A 26,275-nucleotide genomic window follows, 5' to 3' on the forward strand; every position below is an offset into this window, starting at 1 on the left:
AACGGACAGATGGACCTACACCCTGGGTCTCTCTGGTGGTAGTTGTGCCGAAGAAGGGTGAGCCTGACAAAGTCCGCCTATGTGTCGACATGAGGGTACCCAACACTGCCATTGAGAGGGAAAGACACCCCGGACCACATATCAGTGATATGATTGCGTCACTCAATGGAGCGAAAATATTCTCTAAATTGGATCTCAACAAGGGCTACCACCAACTAGAACTACACGAGCAGTCTCGTTACATTACAACCTTTTCAACCCATGTTGGTCTCTTCAGGTACAAGCGACTCAGTTTTGGCGTGTCCTCTGCTGCTGAAATTTTTCAAGAAGCCATTTGAAAAACGATCCATCACATCCCCAATGCCCTGAATTACAGCGATGACATCCTGGTATATGGATCCACGACACAAGAACACAACACAGCTCTCGAACGGGTCTGTCATGCACTAATGGACACAAATCTCACGTTAAATAAAGCAAAGTGTGAATTCCATAAGTCCACGCTGAAGTTCTTTGGCCACATTTACTCACAGGCGGGGATGAGACCGGATCCAGACAAAGTGGCTGCCTAGAACGATACTCCCAGCCCTCGTGACGCCGGAGATGTTCACTCTTTTCTAGGGATGGCCAGCTATTGTGCCCCGTATATTCAGGACTATGCAACCATCAGTCATCCCCTGAGACAACTAACAAAGCAAGGTCACCCGTTTCATTGGTAGGAGGGCTGTGAACAAGCATTCAACGACATAAATGCGGCGGTAGAATCAGCTGACAACATAGCGTATTTTGATCCTAAGAAGAGAACAGAGATCATCGTTGACGCCAGTCCCGTAGGGCTAGGAGCCATTCTAGCTCAATATGACTCTGAAAGCGACCAGCGGTATATAATTGCCTATGCCAGCAGAAACCTGACTGAGACGGAGAAAGCATACTCGCAGCCCAAGAAAGAAAGCTTGGCTGTTTTGTGGGCCTGTGAGTATTTCCACATTTTCATATATGGGAAACACTTCACCCTGATCACCGATCATCAGGCCCACGTTACTATTTTCTGCAACCCCAGAGCTAAAATGCCACCGAGAATAGAACGCTGGGGTCTTCGTCTCCAAGAATACACCTATAAGATTGTGCACAAGCCCGGAAAAGCAGAAAATCCTGCTGACTACATGTCAAGACACCCAAAGAGACAACCAAGTGTAGACCGTCCGTGGCAGAGGAATACATACCGTATGTTTTGTGGTAGATCAAGCTGTCCCGCTAGAAGCCATCCTGGACGCCACTCTTAAGGATGCCACTCTGCAAGATGTGAAACGCCGAGTATGCCAAAATGAATGCAGGCACTTGGATGTCAACCCTCACGACCGTTCAATTGACAGACAGGAACTTGCAGCTTTCAAGCACGTCAAGGAGGAACTATCGGTTGCCACCAACGGTTTGCTCCTACGAGACAATCGAATAGCCATTCCAAAACTCTTACGGCAAGGCATCATTAATTTGGCACATGAAGGCCACCGAGGCATCGTAGCGACTAAAAGAGCACTGAGGGAGAGGATCTGGTTGCCAGTACTAGACCAAATGGTAAAGCTCACATTAAAGGACTGTCCCCAATGTCAACTGGTCAGTCGACCTGATCCTCCTGCACCACTACAAATGTCCCCGCTGCCGGAGGGTGTGTGGCAGCAAGTTGCGGTAGACTTCTTCGGCCATTCAAATCTGGACAATACATCCTGGCCATCATGGATGAGTACTCTCGCTTTCCCATTGCCCATCTCATCGCATCCACAAAAGCATCCAGCACAGATGTACGTTGTTACAACGCATGCTTTTACCACGCATGCTGTTACAACGCAAGTTTTACCGTGCAAGCCATTACAACGCATTGCTTTGGGGGGTGCTGGATAGTGAATAGTTTAATTTACTAATTCAACTCCAGTCCCCGTGGATAGTAGGGAAGGTGTTGGATAGTAAATTAAACTATTACTTATCCTAGAGCGCCCCCCAGTGCAATGCGTTGTAATGGTTTTCGTGGGAAAGCCTGCGTTGTAAAAGCATTGCGTGGTAAAAGTTGCGTTGAAAAGGATGTTCCCCATCCAGCACAATACCTGTTTTGGATGAAGTGTTTGCCGCCTGGGGCATTCCCAAAATAGTGAAGACAGACAATGGGCCTCCTTTCAACAGTCAAGACTTCACTGACTTTGCCAAACATCTCAATTTCAAGCATCGCAAAATTACACCTCTGTGGCCTCAAGCAAATGGAATGGTGGAAAGATTTATGTCGACCTTAAAGAAAGCCATTCAACGGGCCGAGCTGTCGCGGAAAGACACTCAAATGGTATTAAATGAAGTTCTGCGAGCTTACAGCAACACGCCCCATTCCACTACTGGCTAGTGTCCTGCGACCCTAATGTTGGGCCGGCCGGTGCGCACCAGAATACCAATGATTGTCTAGCAGGAAAGAGCAGTGTCTCAAGACTCCAATCTAGAGGACACAGCTGTTACGAACCGACTGAAAAAGGAAAAAATGAAGACCTATGCAGATCGCCGTCGGCGAGGGGCAACCTCCCTGATTCAAGAAGGTGACTGGGTACTAGTAAAGCAAGAACAACAAAGGAAAACAGACTGTCGTTATCACGAAACTCCACTAGTAGTCACCAAACAAAAAGGAACCATGATCACTGCTGAATCGGATGAGAAGAGAATCACCCGGAATGTGGCGCACTTTAAAAAATGCAGTCCTCAAGTTAAACAATTGCTCACTGGTCCTGGTGGTGACGAAACAAGACCCAGTGAGACTGAAATCAGTGACCGGGTGTCGAGGGCGACCTCTGATGGAAGAGAGTCTGAGGGTCCGGATGTTCCTACCCATCCCCGCCGAACCATTAAGAGACCGAGCCGTCTAATTGAGGAACTGTAACTAATTGATACTTAATTGGATATGTGACAAAATAAGTATTGCTTAATTCATTTGTTAAGAAAGGGGGAGATGTAATGTTGGTGTTTAGCTGAAGGCACTAGGACCTCCTCGGCTGAGGAGGTATGAGGAGGGCGAGACACGGGAAGAGGAGGGGCGTGAAGGGCACGTGGTCAGTAAGGGTTGAGCAGTGGATAGGAAAGGACATGATAAATAAAGCAGGCCAGTAACCCGATCCTGAGTCTGTGTCTTTTGTAGTTAAGACACTACATTAGTCTGCAAAAAAGCCTAATCAGGTAGAAGACTTGGAATATTTGTCCATCTCTGACAGGGTCCGACTGATGTATTTACCTGCAGGCCCAACAACTGCACTGGAATTCAGTAGTAATAAACCCCTAGGTATAATAGTTAAATCTCCCCTTTCATTTTCTTAGGGTTTCAGAGGTGTCAGGTTATGAGGGTGCTCCTTTCGTCATGCAATGATAATTCAATGATCAATCAATATCTCTTCTCTGTAAACGAGAATGGAGAACATATACAACTGGAACCATCATGGGGAATTTCCTGATAACTTATCATAGAGGATCAAAACATAAACATTATGTTCTTAAAGAGTGTTGTATGTTCAAGAAATATAAAAAAAAGTATATGCTTTAAGTATTATTTGTTGTAAGCTTTTGAATGGACCACAGCTGTTGGGCCCAGTTCGTAAAAATGTGTTTTTACACAATCTCACAATGTTCACGCAACACTACCACAATGAGCACTTCAACACAAAATTTTTACCACCACTATTCTCTCAATATTAAATCTATGATTTGTTGTTTATTGTAATCAGCATAAAGCAATACACCTCTGTTCACTTCAGAATAGGTCTACGCCCTTTTCGCCTCTAAAGAAAACTGCATCAGGCTCTGGATTACATTCACCGATTAGATGCCATGCACAATTCCTAGCTTTTCACAAATATTTTGGGAGGAGTTGGCCTAATGGCTAGGGCGGTCGTCCTTGAGTCTGGGGAACGGGGTTCGAGCCTCGACAGCTGAACATCCTGTGATTCTGGGCAAAATCACTTATTCTCTCTGTGCCTTACAAAAAAAAGCCAAAAAAAGCCATTAATGGGTTCTCATGTAACGCAACTGGTACTATGTAAAGTATTCTGATACTCGATTCGGGTCAAGTTTGCGCTATATAAAACTCCGTAAAATAAATAAAAAATAAGAGAACGTTGTTTGCTCTTCATGTTTAACCAAGGTTCTTAGTGCATTATACAGTAACCACATCGATTCTGAGAAATGCTTTATCCAGGCACTCCGTCAGCATAGTATGACCAGTACTTGAAATCCTAAGGCATGAAGATGAACCCTTTACATTTATCGCAATGGCTATATGATGAAGTGCCACCCACTGTAATCCTGGATGCCATGTGAATAATCATTTAATGATTAAAAGAAACGGATGATCCACTGGTCTATTAAGACCCCGGACCAGCAAAACAAAATGAGGGACAATTTGCACAATACCAAGCTGTAGTTTCTTGTTAGAAAGAAATAATTGGGGGATTGCATGTGTGAATCAGTGTTTACCTGGACTGAAAGCAGATGAAATACACATGCACAAAAAAAATGACCTTCTGAGTGAGAGACCCCATCCTGATTTACGGAGACACTTGTAATGAGACCCGGAGTCTCCTATATAGCAATGTCCGTCCCTCATACCTGACTCACTTCTCACTAAACCAACGCTGATTCAGTGAAAATGCCAGATAGACCTTTTATACAATCTCAGTGCTGATAACATACAGCTAGATTCATGAAAGGGCCGTTTTGCGAGTCTTTAATAGCGATTCATAAGGAATCGCTATTAAGGACTTGCAAAACAGGATTCATGTAGGAATTGCTAAATAAATTGCGATTCCTACAGCCTCCTTATTTGCGATTAGCAAATTGCTAATCGCAAATAAGGAATAACTCCCCATTCATTCCTATGGGCCTAAATACCTAAAGGCCCATAGGAATGAATGGGGAGTTATTCCTTATTTGCGATTAGCAATTTGCTAATCGCAAATAAGGATGCGATTTCAAGGGTGCAGGGGTGTCCAAAGGATACCCTGTAGCACCCCTGAAATGTGAATTTACACTGATGTTGTGCACACACATGTCCAAAGGACATGTGTGTGTGTAACATGCAACTTAGAAAAATGCATCAAAATGCATTTTTCTAAGTTTTCGCTATTTACCACGAGGTTTGACTTCGTGGTAATTAGCGGTCCTAAATTGCCAATTCGCAATTTTTAAATGTTTCATGAATGGCATTTAAGGAATCTCTAATAGAGATTCCTTAAATGCTAATCCTCGCAAATTAGCGAATTCTTTATTAGCGATTTTTGCATTTGGGATGATGAATCCCAAATGCAAAAATTGCACTCGCAAAGGGCCAGATTCTCAGAATCTGGCCCTTTTGCGAGCGCATTTCGCTTGATGAATCTAGCTGATAATCACAATTGCTCTCACTCACGGGTGTGTTAGGGAAGACTGTTCTCTGGGCATCATTCTACCAAGTCGACTTTGCTATGGAAACAATGACATTTATTTTTGGGAGTTCTATTAGTCACTTTACTTCAAATTGTTATATTGACATACCTTGGCATACAGCCAAAAAGAAAGAGCACTGAACCCCACGAATCAAGTTCAGGTCGCAAAACTGTCGCTGTGCAAACACAGCCTGATTCTGTGTGAGAATCCTACTGACCGGCTGTGAACGCAGGGAAGAAGGTCTATGAGAGACAGCAGAACTCCATCCATTTGCATTTGAAAAATTCTAAGTTTTTTAAAATGCAGCCTCTTTTACTTCAATGAATGGAGCTGCAATTGGAGGGAATGCAGCAGTCTCTTATGCCTCAGTCTCCTTCTTAGTGCCGAAAGCCTAAATTTACAAAGTGGAAGACGACCCTCGGCTAGGGCGGTTGACCTCGAATCTAGGTTCGAGTCTCGGCAATGACGCAGAACATCCTGTGATTCTGGGCAAATCACTTAATCTCCCCGTGCCTAACAAAAATGAATGTCCTAATGTAACGCAACTGGTGCTATGTAAATCGCTCTGATACCCGATACCTTCGGGTCAAGTTTGCGCCATATAAATCCCTGTAAAATAAAAAATTAAATAAATAAATGGAATTACGGTTGCAAATCGTTGATACATTGCATTGTAATTGGAATGGAGGTGCTCCGTCTTTACTTGCTCCTTTCTCTGTACGTTTGGTACTCTGCAACTTCTGGTTGTGAAGTTGTAAAGCATGTGGCTGCGAAATGCAGATTTACTACCCCCAAGCCAATTTCTCATATGCTTTGGATAAGTATAATTCAGAAGCTTCTTGAGTAGGGTGTTTAAAAGTATTCATTCAATGATCTGTTTCATTATCCCTAGTAGCATAGATGCTAGCTGGCCTGAGATATGATGTGAGTGTACACGAACTTGAGATATGATTGAGGGAGGGCAATGGCAGTAGCTGGCATTAACAGTATTGGGACATTGTGTTGTAATATAACACGCAGAATCAAAGCTTATCTTGGTTTAACTTTAATTCCAGGAGAAACCCAGAACCACCCTACCAGACGCAGCTGGTTAAACTGTCACTACCACACTGGACAGTGAGCTCAGAGATAGAACCCCAATACATCATAGATGATATAACCCAGCCTCACATATTACATTCTAGTACAATATAACATATCTCCCCATCTTATATTTACATAAAAATAAAGAACAGAAAAGAACAGAAAAGAAAAGAAAGAAATTACCATGTGAATAAACTTCTTTGGAAGATCCCCCAAGAAAACTTAAAGTATTTAAAAAAAACAATGTAACATCTAAGATACTCAGATGCTCTTCACTCCCACCTGTCTCTAAACACAAGAAGAACCCAACAACCCATCTCCTCCTCTTCCATACCACTGTCTCTTACCACCTCATCAGACACGTTCCTTCTATAATCTTTCATTATTTTCCTTAAATTCACCATCAACCAACATCATCCAAGGTGACACTCCTTCTTTTCCACCCTCCATCTGCAAATCCAACTTGCACTTTCCATTCTTACCTCTGATACAACGCCACTCTCTTCAAATTCCACATCTGTCCTTTCATCAACTCTACCCAATTTCCACCAACCTCTTTGATTTTAAACGGACCTCTGAACTTCTTGAGAAAATTAGGTGTAAAGACAAGGCTTGACCTTAACCCAATCGCCAACATTGGTGAGCAACTTATCTGCCTCATCAGACACGTTCCTTCTGTAACTTCCTCTGTCATTATTGTAGGACATTCACCACCCTAAGTTAAACAGTACTGGGGTACTGACCACCCCACAAACTCACCACCGTAGGGCACTAACCAACCTAAAAATAACAAGAACTGGGGTAGTAACCACACCAGAAACTCACCACCGTAGGCGCCTCAACCGGTTCTATTACTTTGTTATCTCACACCGTAGGGCACAAACCACCCTAAAAATAAACTCAACCGGTTCTATTACTTTGTTATCTCACCACCGTAGGGCACAAACCACCCTAAAAATAACCAGGACTGGGGTACTAACCACCCCAGAAACTCACCACCGTAGGGCACTAACCACCCTAAAAATAACAAGCACTAGGGTACTAACCACCCCACAAACTCACCACCGTAGAGCAGAAATGAACTACACTAGTGCACTCAGCACCACTAGTCCACAAATAAATGGGGCACTAACCACTCCAAAATACACAACACTGGGGCACTCTCCACCTGCACTCAGCATCCACCACTCCACAAATAAATGGGGCACTAACCACTCCAAAATACACAATACTGGGGCACTCACCACCCCCTTAACTCACTTCTGTAGAGCACTCACCGCCCTAAAAATAAAGTGCATTGGCCACTAACCACCCCAGGTACTAACCAATCACCTCACAACAGCAGGGCACTCACCACCCTAAAACAAACTGCACGGGGCACACACCACCCCAAAAAAAAAAAAAAAAAAAAAAACTCACCACCATAGGGCACTCACCACCCTAAACAAACTACACGGGACACCCGCCACCCCATAAATTCACCACCATAGGTGCCTCAACCGGTTCTATTACTTTGTTATTTAACAAGTGGTGGATGATTTCTTTCACTTTTCCTCTTGCCGCCATAGGAACTCTTCTAGCACACATGCTTCACTGGAACAGCATTCTTCCTCAGCTTTATCTCATGTTCATAATCTTTGAATTGACCCAATCTGTTTTCAAAAACACTTTTATATTTTTCAAGAATATCCTCTAAACTCAGATTTTCAACGGCCAACACTGGAAAGTCCAATGTTGGGTCAATTTTTATACCAAGGTCAAATTGATGTGGCCAACCCAAAATAGGCGGACCTTCTTCAGCTATATACAATATTCCTTGTGTGACTCTTCCTTGAAAACAGATGCTAGCATCTACACATCCTAAGACACTTATCTAATTTCCCTGGTAAGATTTCAATGCCACATTCGATTTTGATAACGTAGTTTTTGGCCAAGTCTCATTAAACATCACTTGAGGAACAATGGAGTAGAGCGATCCTGTATCCACCATTAGCGATACTGTCTTGCCATTGATTTCAAAAGCAGCTTCCGGCCGCACTCTTCTGTGCTCATCTCCTACCACTCCTGCAACCTCTTGTCTACCATCAACCACTATAACTCTATATGAACTCTGTGTTTCTTCTACTGCATTAACTTTATTTTCTTGCAGCTTACACATTCTTGCCAGATGTCCTCTCTTCCCACACTTTAAACAGTCTTTGCCTACTGCAAAACACAATTCCGAGTCAGCTTGATGGTAACTACTTCCGCATCTTGTGCATTGTTTTCCCACTCCTTTTTCAAGCACATTTCCCCATTGCCTCTGAAAACGATTCTTTGCACCTGCAACAGCTCCAGACTGATGTTTACTCTTTACAGCATTAACTGCATCATTGTGATCATCTAAAACCGCTACATCATCATCTTTTATTTTTTTAGAAGTAATTTTCATCTCCCTCATACATTCTTCTGACTCCTCCACAACCTTTGCAATTGCTATTGCGTCCTTTAATGTTGGATTACTTGCGGCCCAGAGCCTTTCTTGAGTCTTTCTCTTCCACTCTGCCACGTCTGGTCGTCGCCAAATGTTGTAATATAACACGCAGAATCAAAACTTATCTTGGTTTAACTTTAATTCCAGGAGAAACCCAGAACCACCCTACCAGACGCAGCTGGTTAAACTGTCACTACCACACTGGACAGTGAGCTCAGAGATAGAACCCCAATACATCATAGATGACATAACCCAGCCTCACATATTACATTCTAGTACAATATAACACATTGGCAACGAACCAGAGTGTGTACATGACTCGGATGTGTACAGAAAAGTATAGGGATAGAAGTTGTAAGGCACGCAACTCCTACAGAATAATAATAAATTATGATATGGTATAGGAATATTTCGTAAGTTGGTTACTGCGCTACCTTTGTAGGTTAGTCGTGGAATATTGAATAATAATACATGCAGGTGTTTTGGGTACAGGCGGCTGATACAAGTTTGATCATGGATAAGGAAATCTTCTAAGGCCAACGTGAGTAAGTGTATTCCAAATTCTACAGAACAAATGCCTTTTAGAAATGTGGATACAAATTACCACTTGAATATGAATAACTTTGTTCTGCCAAAGCCACAATTTCCATAGGTACGATTGTGCTGTTCCCTGCCCCGTGAATTTGAATTTACGCGCATACATTTGTCCTTGTATGTACCTTGGGTTCAACTGGGGTTTTACATTTCACTGTGTGCAGGGAGATATGACATCAATTTAGAGGAAATGCATGGTTTAACTATGCCTCGGAGAGAGTGATAATCAATAAAGGAAGACCCCTTCGAGTTCCGGTAGGACGCGGGCTAGCTGCCTTCAGGGGCGGCTCTAGGCTCATGGCGGCCCTGGGCAGGGAGCGTAGGTAGGAGGCCCCGGAAGAGGGGGTCTGGGCGGGGCAGAGCGCGGAGGCCAATTAAGAGGGGAGGGTCAGGGTGTTAGGAAGTGGAACAGAGCTGGAGGCTGCCAAATCCCTCCCAGGGGCCGCCACGCAAATATGCATCCATCCTCAGAGGATTATTATTTTAAGGATATATATTGGCGTGGTGGCCCCTGGGGTTTGGTGGCCCTGTGCAGGTGCACAGCTTGCACATCACTTAGGCCGCCCCTGCTGCCTTTTAATCAGCAGTGGCGGGATGAGGCTAACTTCCCTCATGAGGCTTCACTCCCATACTTGCAGCCGCCGGTGCACTCAGTGAGCTAACCGAGGCAGTTCTGCTGCTGCAGCCGAATTCTTTTCTCAAGATATTGGCCCGCGTTGAAACAAGAGTGTTTAACCTGACCTGAGCCACTGTACTACGGTAAACGCACAAGTTACATAGGAAAGGAAAAAAATAAGAAAACTGAACGGAAATCATACTTTCAGAATAAAAAAATAAAACACCTCGCCTTCCAGAACCATCAGCTGCTATCACAAACTCGAAAGGAAGAGCAAACATATGGGAATGATTACGTGCACGCGATATCTGCGTCAGAGAACGTGGGGTTTCTATTTTGGGATGAGTCTCAATAAAAATCTGAGCTCGTGCTTTATTTGACGTTGCTCTGAATTTCTGTGAACATCCGTCACAGTCTATTGTTCTCGTTGTTTGATGGCACGTTCCACACAACCCGTGGGCTCCAGCAGCACACCGAGAAATAACACAAGTTATCCGGCAGTGAGCGGAAGAACCCATTGTTGGGCTCCTCTGGACTGGCTCCTGGTCTGAAACGAATACAATAAACTCTTATTATGTGATTTACTTCTATTCCAGCTCATATTTAAAGCATCTGTCTCATTTTTTCATTATTTCAGGGATCTGGAGAGAGAAGTCTCGTCTATAAAAATAACATGTTTTATTGATTGCAGGGCAGTATGAAATATGAACTGAATTTCGGTGCAAACACTGTTTCTAAGTGGTTCCTCAAGTCACCGGCTTAGAACTTTCTTGCACTCCATATGTCAGGTTTCACCTGTATCCAACAGGTTTCATTGTTTTACTTTAGCAGATAAACCACACTTCCTCATTGCGTCATTGATTCATAGATATCTGTATTTAAAAACTAGCACGTTTAGTAGGTATTTTAGGAGAACATCTCAAAACCTTAACTTAAAATGCAATTTTGTGACACTATTTTTCTATGGAGTTTTGGTGACGTGTTTTTTGGAAGCATAACATCTCAAATCGTACATTTTGAAAGTCATTTCCTACCAGTTCTGTTTTTAAAGAAATCCTGTTAAAAGTTCCTTCTTCATAGCCTTACAGGGGTACCATGAAGATAGCTGAGGACATTACTGCTTAGGCCATATAATGTAATGCGCTGTTCCTCGCAGATGTGAAGCACTATAACAGAACAGGGCTGGCTTATGCAAGAGCTATTGCCTTTGCCAATATGCTTTAACCATGTATACCAGTGTGACTGCTGTTCAGCATGGCTAAATGTTGGTAGGGTAAAGAAGAGCGGAGTGTCATAAAATGGAGTAGAGTTGAGAGTTATGGAGTGGTGCAGAGATTCGTGGAGTGGCATAGAGTAGTGTAGAGTAGAGTTGAGTGGAGTGTCTTGGAGTGGTGTTGAGGGAGTAGAGTGGTGTAAAATGAAAGGGCATAGAGTGGAGTAGGATTGAATGACATAAAATGGGGTAGATTGTTGTAGAGTGGAGTGGAGCGGTGTAGAGCAGAGTGAAGTGGCGTTGAGTGTATTGTGTAGTGTTGTAGAGTAGAGTGACATAGAGAGGAGTAGATTGTCATAGAGTAGAGTGGCATAGAGTGGAGTAGTGTAGGAGAGTGGAGTAGAGTGTTGAAGAGTGGAGTGGCATAGAGTGTCAAAAGTGGAGTGGCTTAGAGTGTCAGCGTGGAGTTGTTTAGGGTCGAGTGGAGTGACGTAGAGTGGAGGCAGCTGAGATGCCCATCAGTATTAGAAAGCAGGTGTCAACTTCATCCACGGTCAAGAGGGCATCGTCTTTGATGTGTAAGGTAGCAGTTTCTGTGCTGCAGCTTGATCTGAAGCCTGGTAGGTAGTTGTTCAGGACATAGTTAGGACTGATGTGATTTTTGAGTTGAACATAGACTGTTTTATCAATGATATTGCTGATGAACGATGGTCCAGTAGCTGCAAGGTCATCAGGGTCTAGTATAAGTTTCTTTAGGAGTGGGAGGATCTGGCCTGTGTAGAGATCCTCTGGAAAGATGCCTTGAGAGAGGGAATCATTGACAATGGTAAGTAGGGGTAAGAGAGCATCTTCAGAGAGAGCTTTGACTAATGGCGATGATAAGACATCATATTCATTAATAGTGGCTTTGAGGGAGTTGAATATGACAGCGAGAGCTGGGAGAGATTGGGCTTTGAAGGCTGACCATTGCAAGATCATACGGGAAGGGAGTTGGATGTAAGAGATGAAGCAGGCTAGTTAATGTTGATGTGCTGCAACATTTTCTGCCTTTCTTTAATGAATATGGGGTTGATGCCATTGCACTTTTCTGTGGATTGAGGAATAGGTGGGTCAGGCAGGGGTTGATGCAGTGCTTGATTATCTTGAACAGCATTTTTCCTGTTGGTGGCTTAATTGATGGTGCTGAAATAGTACTTGCTTTAGCAGATGTGATGAGCTTTCAACATGTTGCGCAGATGGACTTCAGAATCAAGAGGTTCTTGGGACTTCTGTTTTCTTCCATTTTCTTTGCTGTCTGTGGATGGATTGTTAATTTTTAGCAAGGTCTTTAGAGTGCCAGGGAGCTAAAGGCTTTGGCTTGTGTTTTGCAATTGTAGTGTGGATCTTCACATAGCTTTCCAAAAAAAGCTTTGGAGTTGTTTCGGATGTTGGCTTCTGACGTATAATTTAGTAGGTGGAGAGATGAGGTCAAACATTATGTTGTCTATGGAGACGTCTAAGAGGGATCTGAAGGTATGGTCTTCTCTTTTGTGTAGATCTTGGTTTGTTGCTAGGATGCTGAGTAGGGAGATAGGGATAGTAACAAAAAGAAGCACAAAGTTCCCCGGTAGAACTAGGTAAAGGGTGTGTGTGTGTGTGAGTGTAAGGTGTAGATAGAGAAATCCAAGAGGGAAGAAGGAAGGGGGATTCCCCTCTTGGGAACTAGAGCCCTCACACACCCAGCAAGCTGGGTGTCATGCTTCATCATATGGGTCCTGCTCCTCGTCAGACTGGCGCTGCAATGTCTGACGGGCACCCGCGAAGGGGCTCTTTAGCGGAGATCTTTTGTTCCAGCCATTTGGTGCATGCGTGTGTGAGGGCAGGTGAACGTGTAGTCGTGGAAAGATAGTGGTGAATTAAAAAAGGTGGGTTAGCCCACAAGAACTTTAATGGCGTGGCTAACTCCCTTGGTTAAAATAGTGGGAGGGGAGATAGACGCCACAAGTGTTTGCGGCGAAAATATCTACAACCCTCTATTTAGGTCGACATGTTTCTTGCTAATCTAGCAATTCCTCAGGACCTTGGTGCTCAGTACTACACAGTGAATTAAAATTGGTTCATACAACCTTGAGGTCTGTAGTGGGGCAGGCCAACTGGTCCTGCCTTGAATGGTGCAACCCTAAGCGTGTCCCTAAGGTGCCCCGCAGTCTGCTCCTGTGGGACCTGCACAAAAGAGTCAGGGACCCAAGCGGTGTGCGGTCTCTGCCTGCAAACCTACCCCCATGCGTAATCCATACGAGGTTCAGTACTGTCTGTGAGGTCCAATCGTGTCTGTGAAGCTCAATCATGTTTGTGTAAACTAATCTGCCCACCGTTGGCGGATGTGGATGGCGACCTTTCTCATGATTGCTAAGATATGTATACTATGACACTGGCACTCCACACAAGTGCCAACACAACAGGAATGGATTACTGAAATTTACTGCTGAGCCACTTACAGAAGGCATGTATACAAAATCCAGGACCAAATGCCCCAGTTTGAATAGGTACAGCGTCCCTTTATACAGCTGCAAGAATCGTAGAGAGATGGAACGAGAGAGGACACCACCCTCACCTCTCACGATTACACGGGGAGGATGGTATACAGGATCCTATGTGGGGACACCCGTCTTTGTCTATGGGTGGCAGGTGATTAAACTGGACAACCCTGAAAGAAAGACGTCAGTGGCTGATTGCTGCATCCCATTTATTGTTTTATTCTTTTCTTCATCCTTAAAAATGATTCTGTCCTTGAGGTGGGAGGAAGTTGGGAACCCTTTTAGGATATTTGAAATCTGTATGGTGTGGAATTGTGGGAATTGCTAATATCCACAGAGGTGACTGAGAACCGAGTATTCTACTGTACTTTTGTTCTTCTTTTCACTTTGGTGATTCATACTCCTTATATTAGACCTTCAAAGGTTCGCATTGTAATGTCGTATTTACCTATTTGGTGTCCCAGGGATAGAACAATGTATTTTGTTTTGAAAATCCAATAAAGAATTGTTCCAAAAAAAACAACTAATCTGCCTACTGTGTATGATACAGGCTGTTAGATGCAGTGATGTCTGTGAGATGTTACTTATAGCTCCAAGATAAAGTATGTTTTTAAATTGCAAATTCTTCTGAGGTAGTAGTATCTGCAAAGTGCAGTAACTATCTATGAAGTGCAACAGTATTTAGGCAGCATCATTGTGTATGATGGGCAGTAACAATTGCTACAACATTTAGGTCTGTGAGGAGTGGTGTCAAGTAGATCAGCCGCGGCCCGTGCAGGTAAGAGCAGTGGGGCGGTGGGGCCGGGTGGCGAGGGATTTCGACAGACAAGGAGGAGGGGAAATTAAATAAATAATTAATTTCCCCTCATCATCGTCTGTTGAAACCCTCCCCCACTCGGCCCCACCTCTCTTACCTGCACAGGCCGCGGCTGAAGTAAATGCAGCTGATACACTATGAAGTGGACTCAGTATGCTCTGTATTTCCATCTGTAATGCAAGTGAAAAAAATAAGGTTCTTTCAACCTTGTGGCAGTCTTTAACCCTAGTAGCCCTTCACCTTAGTACCTATTTATAACTCTCAAAGTACCTTTAAGTCTTTTTTTAATTATTGAGGTTATAGCACAAAGCACAAAAATAACCCAATCAAAACACAAATGGCCTGATTATGAGTTTGGCGGTCCATGCATGTTGGTGCATGCTAGGGTCACACATTGTGCCCGCCTGTGTGCATGGAGCCCCAGTTCCAGTGTGGCATGGACTTACTGGACGCTTCCACTGCAGTGCCCATTTTCAGAGGAACCACCAAAGAAACGCCTGCCAGACACGAGAAATCTCGTCATCTGGTGGACGGTGCTCACATGGCTTTGGCAATGTGGGAGCGGGGCAGCAGCATGGTGGACCCTCTCCCACACCACCATAGTCGTAATCTGGCCCATAGTAATTTTCATGCTGTCTGTTTGCCCATTCTCTATATTCTACAATAAATCTCTATGTTCATATTACAGGTGAGATGAGTGAGAGTCGAGCCAAAAGAGTGCGGATTAAGGAAGTTGACGGCTGGACGCTAAAGTTACTTATTGACTATGTTTACACAGCAGAGATCCAGGTCACCGAAGAAAATGTTCAGGTAAGAGAGAGAAGTTCGCTTAATACCACCTACTGTCCATTCATGACGTTTGTTCATGCTTACACTAATGCTTTGCATATGTGGTGTGAAAACACTTTTTTTTGTGGCAAATTGCATCAACGATATTGCCTCGTAAGATGAATGGCCATGATATTGCCGGACACATTGGCACCACTTCTGAGGGTGTTGTGTGATTGCCAATTTGGTACATTGCTGCCTTTTCCAGTACATATTTCTGCTGCTTAGTATTGCATAGCACTTTACTGAGGACGGTGTTGATCTTGTCCTTTGACTAAGAAATACTGGTTCAGTCTAAACTTTCCATTGAAATGCATTGGATTTAAATACTGGTTGAGAGCCAAAGGATAAACCTGACTTTATGTGGGTCGTTCCAGTAGAGTTATGAATGCTGCCAAGTTTTCTTTGAGAATAGCAACATGCTGAGTTAATTTACTTCAATTAAGTCCTGTATCAACAATTGAACATTTAAGGTCTCACTCAATTTAATGCATCTTAATTTAGACTTTTACTTAAGGGCATATCTTCTGTCAAAATTGGCACCCCTAATGTTATCTTATCTTCAGAAGACTACTCAAGAGTTGGCTCTTCCCCATATACCCACCATACTTAAACATAAATGTACAGCATATCCCTATGTATATACACATTTATTTAGAATATGTGTATTCCTTTGTGTAAATGGGTATAATACATATGTTTTTTTAAATATTTACTCTTTAATTCTGCGTAATGTACATATTACTTATGTTATGTTATGTTATGTTATCGTAGGTTTTATTAAGCGCACAGCTACTCTGGCAGAGTGTCCCGGCGCTGACAGACCAGACACAGCATAACTCATCCAACAGAAGGGGAATTAGAAGCAGAATAGCCACGTTTTAAGATCTTTCCTGAAAGAAGCCAAATTCTCGCTCTTTCTCAGAGTTAGAGGCAAATCGTTCCAGGCCCGTGACGCAAGATGTTGAAAGGATCGGCCCCCCGCCCGTGCACGCCTAATTACTGGGATCCTTGCTCGTGACATGGCAGCCGATCTGAAAGCTCTGGTTGGATGGTGGAAGACAACTCTCTTCCGCAGATAGAGAGCCCCAATGCCATGAAGGGCTTTAAACGCCATAGTAAGGGCCTTAAACTTAATGCGCTTCCTGATTGGAAGCCAATGAAGGGACTCCAAAAGGCCAGTGGCATGGGAACGGCGGCCAAGGCCGAAAATGGCCAGAGCCGCCGCATTCTGCACTACCTGTAACCGTGACAAGAGATATTCAGGCAGGCCAAGGTAGAGTACGTTCACGTAGTCCAACCTTGATCCGATCAAGGCTTGTACCGTTATTTTCCTATGGGCAATAGAGAGAAAGGGGAGAACTTTCCTCAACATTTTGAGTATTCCAAAGCACTGCCCCACCAAGCCAAGAATCTGGGGTTTCAATGAAAGGCAATTGTCCATCTTGATTCCCAGGTTCTTGGCCATTGCCATGAAGACTGAGACCAACATGCTCAGTTTTCGGAAAAAACTGAAAACCCTACTTTTTTTAAAAATTACTTCTCATAGCCGTGATTGATGTCAGTTTTACTTCTTCAGTCTATCCCTTGCGCCGGGAAACCCACTGCGGGTAGCTGTTGCGCACTATAAATTTTAAATAAATAAATAAATTGGCCGCCTTGGAGTCAGTAGCAGGGGGAAACATTCCCGCAGGCCACCAGGTCTTCCAACCGGGATCAGGGGGGCATCCGAAGAAGAGAAGCTCGGACTTGTCGGAGTTGCATTTCAACTGGTTAAGTTGAAACCAGGCAAATATTGCGCCCAGGCAGTTCTTAATGCTCTCGCCATCAAAGTCCATGTTCTTACCACAAGAGAAGAGAAGCTGGGTATCATCGGCGTATGATATAATCTGGGCACCCAGAGACTTTGCCAGTGCCGCGAGGGGGACATATAGATATTAAAAAGAGTAGGGCTCAAAATCGAGCCCTGAGGGACTTCCACCTCCAGAGGAGGCACTACAGCAGAGTACGGAGGGGCCCAGACTGTCTGTTGTTGGTTGGAAAGAAACGACTCAAACCATCTGAGCACCGTTCCCCGAACCCCGATCTCCAAGAGTCTCGCCAGGAGCCGGTCATGGGGAACGGTGTCAAACGCCACCGAAAGATCTAATAATACCAACACTGCTTTCCCTCCCTTATCTAGGACTTCCTTGATGGCTTCTGACACCTCCAACAGTGCCGACTCCGTGCTCATATTAGCCCTGAAAACAGACTGGGTGTAGTGCAAGATCTCGTTAGACTTATGGTTATATTATTCTATGCGTCACATGTATATAGGTCACTGCATAGTTTTCATATAAGTTATTTGATTAGATGCTTACGCTACTCAATTTATTTATCTATCACAATATGTACATTGTTAGTAACTATTTATCCACAATTACTGCACTACTGAAAGAAAACAATAAAAAAATACAACGCACAAATACATTAGTTTAAAGTACAGCAGCATTTAAATGTCTCAGTTTATTAAATACAACTTAAATCTTGATGTTACCTTACTTATGTATCTATATATTTATTACTTTACTCCTACTGTAAACAAAAAAATAACAAAAAAAGGTTTTGACTTTCTCCAATGCACTACATTATATATCTCACCCTATACTTCTCTCAATATATCCTCTAACCCATGTCTCTGACTCATTCCAAACTTCATTCTGCTATTGTGATCTTCAAAAATAGCCTTTCTAGACCCTTTTCTCCTCTATCCCTCATTGCATCACCCCAACCTCATTTTTTCATGTATACTTCCTTAGACTCATCCAAGACCTCTTTTTTCTCCTTAATCCACTTCTAGAGACTCTTCCCCCATCATCTCTCCTTTACTCATCCCAAATCTCCTCCTCCTACTACTATGATCTCCAAATAAACACTTTCTAGACCTCTAGACCTGCTAGACCTCTTCCTAGACCTTTTTAGACCTCTAGAACTTCTAGACCTCTTCTATCCCTCCGTTATGCTTTTCAGTCCAACTAACAGGCTCCCATGTCCACCGCTCAATTAATTTGTGTTTCCCTGTACTAACTCACCACTAATACTTTCTGGGCTTCGGAATGGCGTGCTGCTCATTAAAAAAGCGCTTTGACACCTCTTCCAGGGTAGTAAGCGCCATATAAATATTACAATTAGGCTTTGCAGTATGGTGGTTCGGTACCCACAAATTTAAGATTTGCACTTATATGTTTTTCTTTCGCCTAACACTTTATATTGCTTTTTTTAATGAAGTTTCTCTTTTTGGATGAAATGTTGTGTACCCTAGGTTACTATGTATTGGGCAGAAATTATGTTCCTATTAATTCTATTAAAACGGGGTCATTGTCGTTCCCTTCTGCATCTATCAATTATCTGTACAATCTTCACTTAATGAATGACCCGTTTGTTAAAGTTCCAAGTGGTATCAGTCCCGATACACAGGCATCCAAGTGTATTTAATATTGTGCTTCATGCAGATGGGTGTATTCTGGTGTGCGGATACCCAGTAGCAGACAGTGGAGAAGTGTGGCTCAATGGTTAGAGCGGCAGACCCTGATGCAGAGGTCTAGCCTGGGACCAGGGTTCAATTCCCCGCCTCGGCGGGTCTTGGGCTCAAAATTCCACTGACCTGATAATTCTCGCCTCGGTGCCTATTCCAATCATGGAGTCCCACTCTGCATCTCTGGGCAATAGCTTGCTTAATTTCCACAACGGCCCCCACAACGCTAAGGATGCCTGGCCTCCACCTTGGGGGTGCCCAGGAGTGGACACCTCACAGGGAAACCCAGGATGGGTTCCACAGCGGTATTCGTACAAGCGCCTTGAGACCCTTGCGGGTGAGTAGTGCGCTATACAAGTATCAATTTACATTACATTACATTACAGACAACCAATCGACAGTCATATAGCAAGTGTAAGAACGTTCCCACTACATTACCGCATCTGGGGCCTACTTTCCCAAGTTTCTGTTGAATTTTACTTCGCCTGAGTGGGGTGATGAACACTGTAAATATTTGAAGTAAATACCTTTAGGGTGGGCAGTAAGGGACACTGCTCTTTGTAGGTCACAGCAACAGTCCCTTTATGAGTCCATCAATACAAGCCACAATCTTAAGTCCATACAAGGTAGGTGTGCACCTGTATAATAGGGGCAATTTTCCTCAGTTCCATATACAATACTGTTACTTTACCCTTCTACCCACAATATTCATCATGGTGTTCGGTGACTCATTTTCTAAGCGATTATCAGAAATTGAGATGCAAGTTTCCCCTATGTCAGGAATAGGCCAGAATTACTGAGAGCTATGTTGTGATTTGAACCCTCTAAGGTAATGAACACAAGCTCTACTTGTCTTGTCAAGTTATTCTTTGAAATGTAGAATGCTATACAGTTTCAAGGTACTGTCAATGTGTAATTGTTTTCCACAGACAGTACAGTTACACTGACTAGCCAAATAAGAATGAATATTTGTTCCCAACAAAATGCAAGTAATACTCGAAATAATAAAAACAATATATTAAATGGTGCTTAATAACCAACATTATGGGCTGTTCTGTTTTTTCATTTAGGCTCCTTTGTAAACCAATACCAAGATAAAGTCAAGTTCTGTAGAACTACGTGTGTTGAAGTTGTGGAGCAACAAGTGATTAAAATAGCTTTTTTATAATGAGTACCAGGGTCCCATGGCTTGCACTATGAGCGCAAGATACTAAGAGTATCACCTCTACTCGACACCCACTCAAATAGTCTTCATGCCAAAGATAGCTATCTTAGAAAACATTGGTGTATTCAGTACCGTAAATAAATTTCCAGGTGGTTTTCTACAGAAAGCACTTGGTTACCCACTTGTGTTTCCTGTGGTTCCACTGGCGTTCTAGTGACCAGCAGGTCTACCCTTTCTCTTTTCAATCGACTGGGAACAACCTAGGTGTTATGCAGTTGGCTACATTCTATCAGGCTGCAATTTCAGTGTTATTTTTCTTGTTCAAATGAATGCATGTATGTTATATTTTTGCATAATATTGCTTTGTAAACTTAATATATTCAATTGACTTCCTGGTTTCAAGGGAAGAGTGCACATAAAGGTCAGAACATGGAAGCCATTTTGCTTGATCCAGAAGGCATCCAGAATCATTGATAGGTATGACGTTTTTCTGAAGTTTTCATGATCATACACATTTGTTGGTACCACTGGGTGGCATGTGCACCCCTCCCTATTTTAATTCATAATTTTCTTTGAGTTTTGTTGTAAAAGAGATCTTTCTAGCTCTCTTGTGGTTGGTAGATAGGAGCGGGTGCACCTCGACTAAAAAGTGCCTGCCTCCTATCGACCTTCATTGTTTTCAGGGATTTTAGTTGAGGTGTTTCTAAGGTGTGTATAAGCAATGTGCAAGAAAGCATGTACTTTGCCTTGCTACTGAAATATGCTTAGCTTTTCATGTATTGATTCTGTGAGAGAGACAGAGGTTCTAATCAGCAGTATTTTCCCAGTTCTTGTCTGGACTATTTTTAGGTCTCGCCTAGCGAGCTCGGCGAGTCTTATAGTTAGAGAGGAGTTTTAAGAAAGGGGCTTGAAGCCCTGCCCTCATTTCCATTGGCTAGCAGCACCGTTTATGCTAAACCGTGGCCTGCCATTGGAAATGGGGTTTTGTAGCCCTTTTTCAGACTGCCCATCTGGACAGGCTGGTCTGCTTTACGGCTGTCGTTAAACATTTTCTTATCTTTATGGGGCCATGTGTTTCTAATTATCATGGAGGAGTGCATTGCCCCTGGATTCTCAAAGGAAGAAAATCTTAGTTTCTCAAAGGAAGAAAATCTTAGTTTCCTCAAGAGGTCGGGGGCAGTGCGCGCCTCCACGCTAATAAGGCGCTTGCGTGCGCAAACATGTGAACGTTTTGCATTGTGATCCTTTTTTTTTCAAATGCATGAGGAAGTGATACAATCCTACATTATTTTGTTATAGTTAAAGCTTAATGTGTGCAGAAATGGAACTGGAAGTCCGGCCCTCCACATAGATAGAGCGGGCTGCGGAGGTTTAAGACGAGGCACAGTTCTCATCTCAGAGCCATGGAGCGAGGGGCAGAGAACCTGAAAGAAGCTTAGCAAAAGGTTGCGAAGAGCACCTTGTCCTCTGCACTGTGGGCCGCCCCTCCTCTCCGGTCTGAGGGGAAAGAGCTTCCCCAGGGCATTCCCATTAAAATGCAGTAGGAGGGGGCGGCCGCTCCTCCCCCTCCACAAGACCCGGGAGGTGGGTCTGTCACGACCAGACGTGCTGCCCTATGACTGCATTAAGTGCTGCTGCCTGCTGGCATTGTGTGCGTGGGACTCCAGCGGGGCAATGCCCCTTCTATGTTGCTGTTGCCTGTGCTTGGGAGAGGAATTGTGTGTCATACGCAGGTACTTCGGTGTGTATTACAGTGTGCTGTTTTAATACCTCTTGCTTGTAGCGCAACTTTATAATCTGTATGAGTGTGTGTGTTTATGACAACATGAGTCATTACCAGGCTTGATGCACGTGTGAGTTGTGTGTGCTAGTAGGTCACAGTGAAGCGCTGTAAATGGGTCATTTCAATGAAAAGAAAGGAATCATTTAATTTTATTTTTCATTTATTTCTATTATATAATAAGCTGCCTGGGGGCCGTTGTGGGCACTGAAGATAACAGAATACAGGGATGGCGCGGTCAACGCACATTACAATGAAACAAGAAAACTCTACCTGTAATGAATGAATGAGTGCTTATAAAGTCACTTGATACATGGATACATGGATTCACCCTCCCAGGAGAAAATAGGTCAACAGAGAAACAAAAGGTTATGGATACATAGATTTGTTTTAATCAAAATTCATCGAAAAAACTATTCAAACATTGTGAGATATTTAATAACAGAATACAATCGAAACAAAGATAATAGTACCCCACACGAAAATAAAACATTCAAATAAACACTAACACTCTCACTCATTCATTCACAGGCGTCCAACTACTACAAAGGTCCATTCATTCAAAGGAACAAAGGTTCTGGGACTGGTCAGCAGGGGGCGAAAACCTAAGAGTCAGGTAGCAATGGAAAAAACAATATAAATAGAAAAACTGCTGATAAGCACAATATTGTATCCTTTCATTAATAGATAAAAATCCAAGCTACACAGAATTGAAAAATGAAATAAATATTATCGCAGAGTAAAATAAAAATAGACAATGGGGAGTATCTTTTTCCGCAATTGGTAACAATGGAGATATTGGGAGAAGCTGTGGTTCATGTAGGTTTCGCCAAGTTAGGTTTGTGGTGCCGACGTACGTTTCGGTGTGCGACCTCGGCGAGGTCTCACCTTCATTAGGGCACAAACCAGTAGGGTGACAGTAGTGGGGGTATCTGTATATATATAAACAGATTCAATTTAGGTGATATATATAAACAATGTTAATGTTCTTTGGCGTCTCTTAATAACAATGAGTTGCCTTAAATATAACTGAGTGGGAGGAAGACCAAAGTGTGAACCATGGATAAAAGCGAGAGACCAGGAATTGCCGGGAAACGTCAGTAGGAACATGTGGCATGTTTTAAACGAGGTAGCGAAGAATGTATGGAGTGCACTTGACGAGAAAGATGAGAAAATAAGAGAAAAAGTGTTTAGACTCAACAGTGGTGAGGATAGATCAAGAGGGATGCTCAGATATGAGTGGAGATGAGTCTATAACCAATTCCAATTAAGAATCCCCCGTGAAGCAGAAGAAAGCAGTCTAAATAGAGTGGTGAGATACAAAACGCAAGCAACCCGGTTTGAGGGTGGAGCCGGTCAGAGTTAGAGAAAAAAGTTCACGTATAGCGATACATACCTGTAGGCTTAATAAGGATATTTGCAGGTCAATAGGCAGCCATGGGGCAAGTGGGACTCCTATACAAAAATTGTTATGAACAAGGGATGAAGGTGAGGATAAATAGATGAATAAATAAAGCAGCTAACAAGGGAAGGGGGAAGAGAGTCAGAGATGAACATGATCGGTTACCCACCGGGGACAGGAGAGAGAAGCTGCCTCGAGAGCACACAGGCACGAAGCAGGTCAGCACGACGCGTGAGGTCGGGTGGAAAGATTCACTGGTGGTGGTATTTCGTTCGGCGGCACCGACAATCAAGGCAGGAGCGATGGATGAATCTATATAGGTTGATGAGGGGGACATACAGGGGTAGGGGTTACCCAAGTAACAAAAAGGACAATGAAAAAATAAACAGCAGGAAGTTAAAAGGATCAAAGGTGGCGTTTATCTGAAGCAAGAATCAATGGAGGAAAACTGGCTGGCCTGGGGGAAGGAAGTTCACGGAACAAACTCGATGCGGCAGCCCTTCAAGAGGCCCGGTAGGGATCCTCCTGGTTTCGATGGACGCGGCTGTTCAATCTAGAAAAAAGTATAATGCCGACTAAGTTATCAAATTTACGGCCGATGAGGGGAGCAGGTGCAGGGAGGAGGGGGGGGCGGGGGGGGGGGTCGGTCAACGCCCATGTCACCTTCTTTTGTAAACATACATTTGGTGACGCGCTAAGAAAGACTTAGGTTCCTCTGTTTGTAACCACCCCCAAAAATGGCAGGTAATGTAATTGTAGGACAGTAGAGGGAGAGCATAAAACTTGATTTGCCCAGGATCACACAATGTACAAGTAAGCGTTGAAGTGAGTCTCCGAGTTCACTTTGGCTAAAGAATCCACCACACGGGTCTCGTCTTCCATCACTGGACTAGTTACTGGACAAGGGGGGGTCTGAAGTGACTAATCCCTTTGTTGCTCCTTTTAGCTTTTATATATCATTTTACACCATTGACACAAGAGCGGAAAATACAAGATGGATCAACAATAGTAATACTTACTAATAACAAAAATAACAGCAACAATGCATAGAGAGTCCCTCTCACATACTTTTAGCTGTGTAGAACCACATCCAACCTTAAAGGCTAATTTCTACTAGTGTCTCTGTGAAAGCAAGGACGCTCAGTGGGTTCAGACCCAACAGAAACTGTTAGGTAGCGGGTACGAATACCTTCCAAGAGCGGCCGCATTCAGTTCAAGGGTGATAAAATTAGTGCTACAAAGTTGGGTTCGCATGGCATGAAGGGCACCTCCTCAGGCCTGGCTGTGCTTCTGGGACTGCACCATGTATATACATTGTAGAACAAGCATTTGCAATGCAATAGGTCTTGCTTTTACATGAGTTTTAGCTATTGGCTTTGTAAATCACAATAATTTTTATTTATGTTTTGGTTTATAAAATGTAAATAAAAGGCATTGTCATTTACAATGCCAATAGCTTATACTCGTGTAAATGTGATACCTATTGCATTGCACGCTAATTAGAAACACATGGCCCCATAAAGATAAGAGATCGAAGGGCTGAGAGGAACTAAGTTTAGCTGTCTGGTCAATTGTTCATCAGTTAGTAGTCAGTCTGAGGGACTAGCGAGGCTGGGGCAGCACCAGTGGAAAACTGGAAATTTTTCGCGGACTGCTCCTTCTAAAAGGCTGGAAGGGTGTGGGTCATTGCCACCAACAGCAGTGTGATCTCCAGCCAGCCCTGGTGCCTCCCATCGATGTCGTGCCACTCATGAGAACAGCTGTATGGTCACTTCTTTCCCTCTGTCGATCCATTTGCAGGATTCTTATTGACAGCTTGTCTGCGCCTCAGCAAGTTAATCCTACAAGAAGTAAAGCCCAGACCAAAATATTGATGTTAGCTTTTGTGTAGGAGCCTGGGGAGGGGACGGTTTTGCCCTTGTACTGCTAAGTCGCGGGGACATTGCTCTCTTGCTGCCAGAAGCCAAATGATTCGACTTCCTAGTAAGTTTAACTTCTCCTGGCCCAGAAGTTATGTTAAGTTCATTATTTCTACACTATTTTATGCCCCATGCAGTCGCCTTGAATGCACTACGGTTGAACGAGGAGCCTAAATGAAGGCTTTTACAATGTTCTGGAATACTAAAGGAGTGTTAATTCTTTCCACAGATTTGAATGACATTATATTTCCCGTCCCGTCCTTTTGTTTTATTTACTTGATTGATGCATTGTGGAACACATAGTTTGGTTCCTGCTAGTGCAACTGATCGAGCTACAAGTTCTAGATTTCGGTGGTTTGTAGTCATTTAGTCATTGGGGTGCTTCAGGTTGGTTGGTTTTCCTTCCACTGGAATTAGGTATAGTACGCCCTTTTGCCGTAAGATGTCAATCCTGTAAACATGGGTGGTTCCATTTCTATCCTTCATTATATATTATACTTCTTTCCACACTTTCCTTTATTCAAAATAACGCTAATCTCCTCCATTCTTTCTTCCTTCTCCCTAAATGGTCTCCCCCGCCCTCTCCCCTCATTATATTCTACTCCTCACTATACTTCATTAACCCTCGTGCTATTCTTCTAATCATTCTCCTTTACAAATATATTCTCCTACTATCGCTATGCTCTAAACCACTTCACAACTAACAAAAAAAATTCTAACAACATACACCCACAACATAACACAAACACTAAATAATACAAAACTATAATACAATACCATTAGCAAAGCAAATGGCTTTAACTTAAACAAAGGCGAGACCTATTGCATTTCCAATGCTTGTTACCTTACCTTTAGAGGAAGTGGGATGGTATGTTGCCATGGTTCAGTAGGGGCATCTGTAATGTACCGCCGT

At 43.3% G+C, this 26,275-nt stretch overlaps 1 protein-coding gene across 1 annotated transcript in view; it reads left to right on the top strand.

The window, feature by feature from the left end:
- KLHL2 (kelch like family member 2) overlaps positions 1-26,275 on the top strand; it is a 513,313-nt gene that overhangs the window by 175,857 nt on the left and 311,181 nt on the right. Inside the window, exon 4 of the mRNA XM_078677021.1 lies at positions 15,443-15,564. Within this exon, the coding sequence (XP_078533147.1) occupies positions 15,443-15,564 (122 nt within the window). The remainder of the gene's footprint in view (positions 1-15,442; positions 15,565-26,275) is intronic.

This window comes from Lissotriton helveticus, chromosome 2_1 (genome assembly GCF_964261635.1).
Source record: "Lissotriton helveticus chromosome 2_1, aLisHel1.1, whole genome shotgun sequence".
NCBI classification, from domain to species: Eukaryota; Metazoa; Chordata; class Amphibia; order Caudata; family Salamandridae; genus Lissotriton; species Lissotriton helveticus.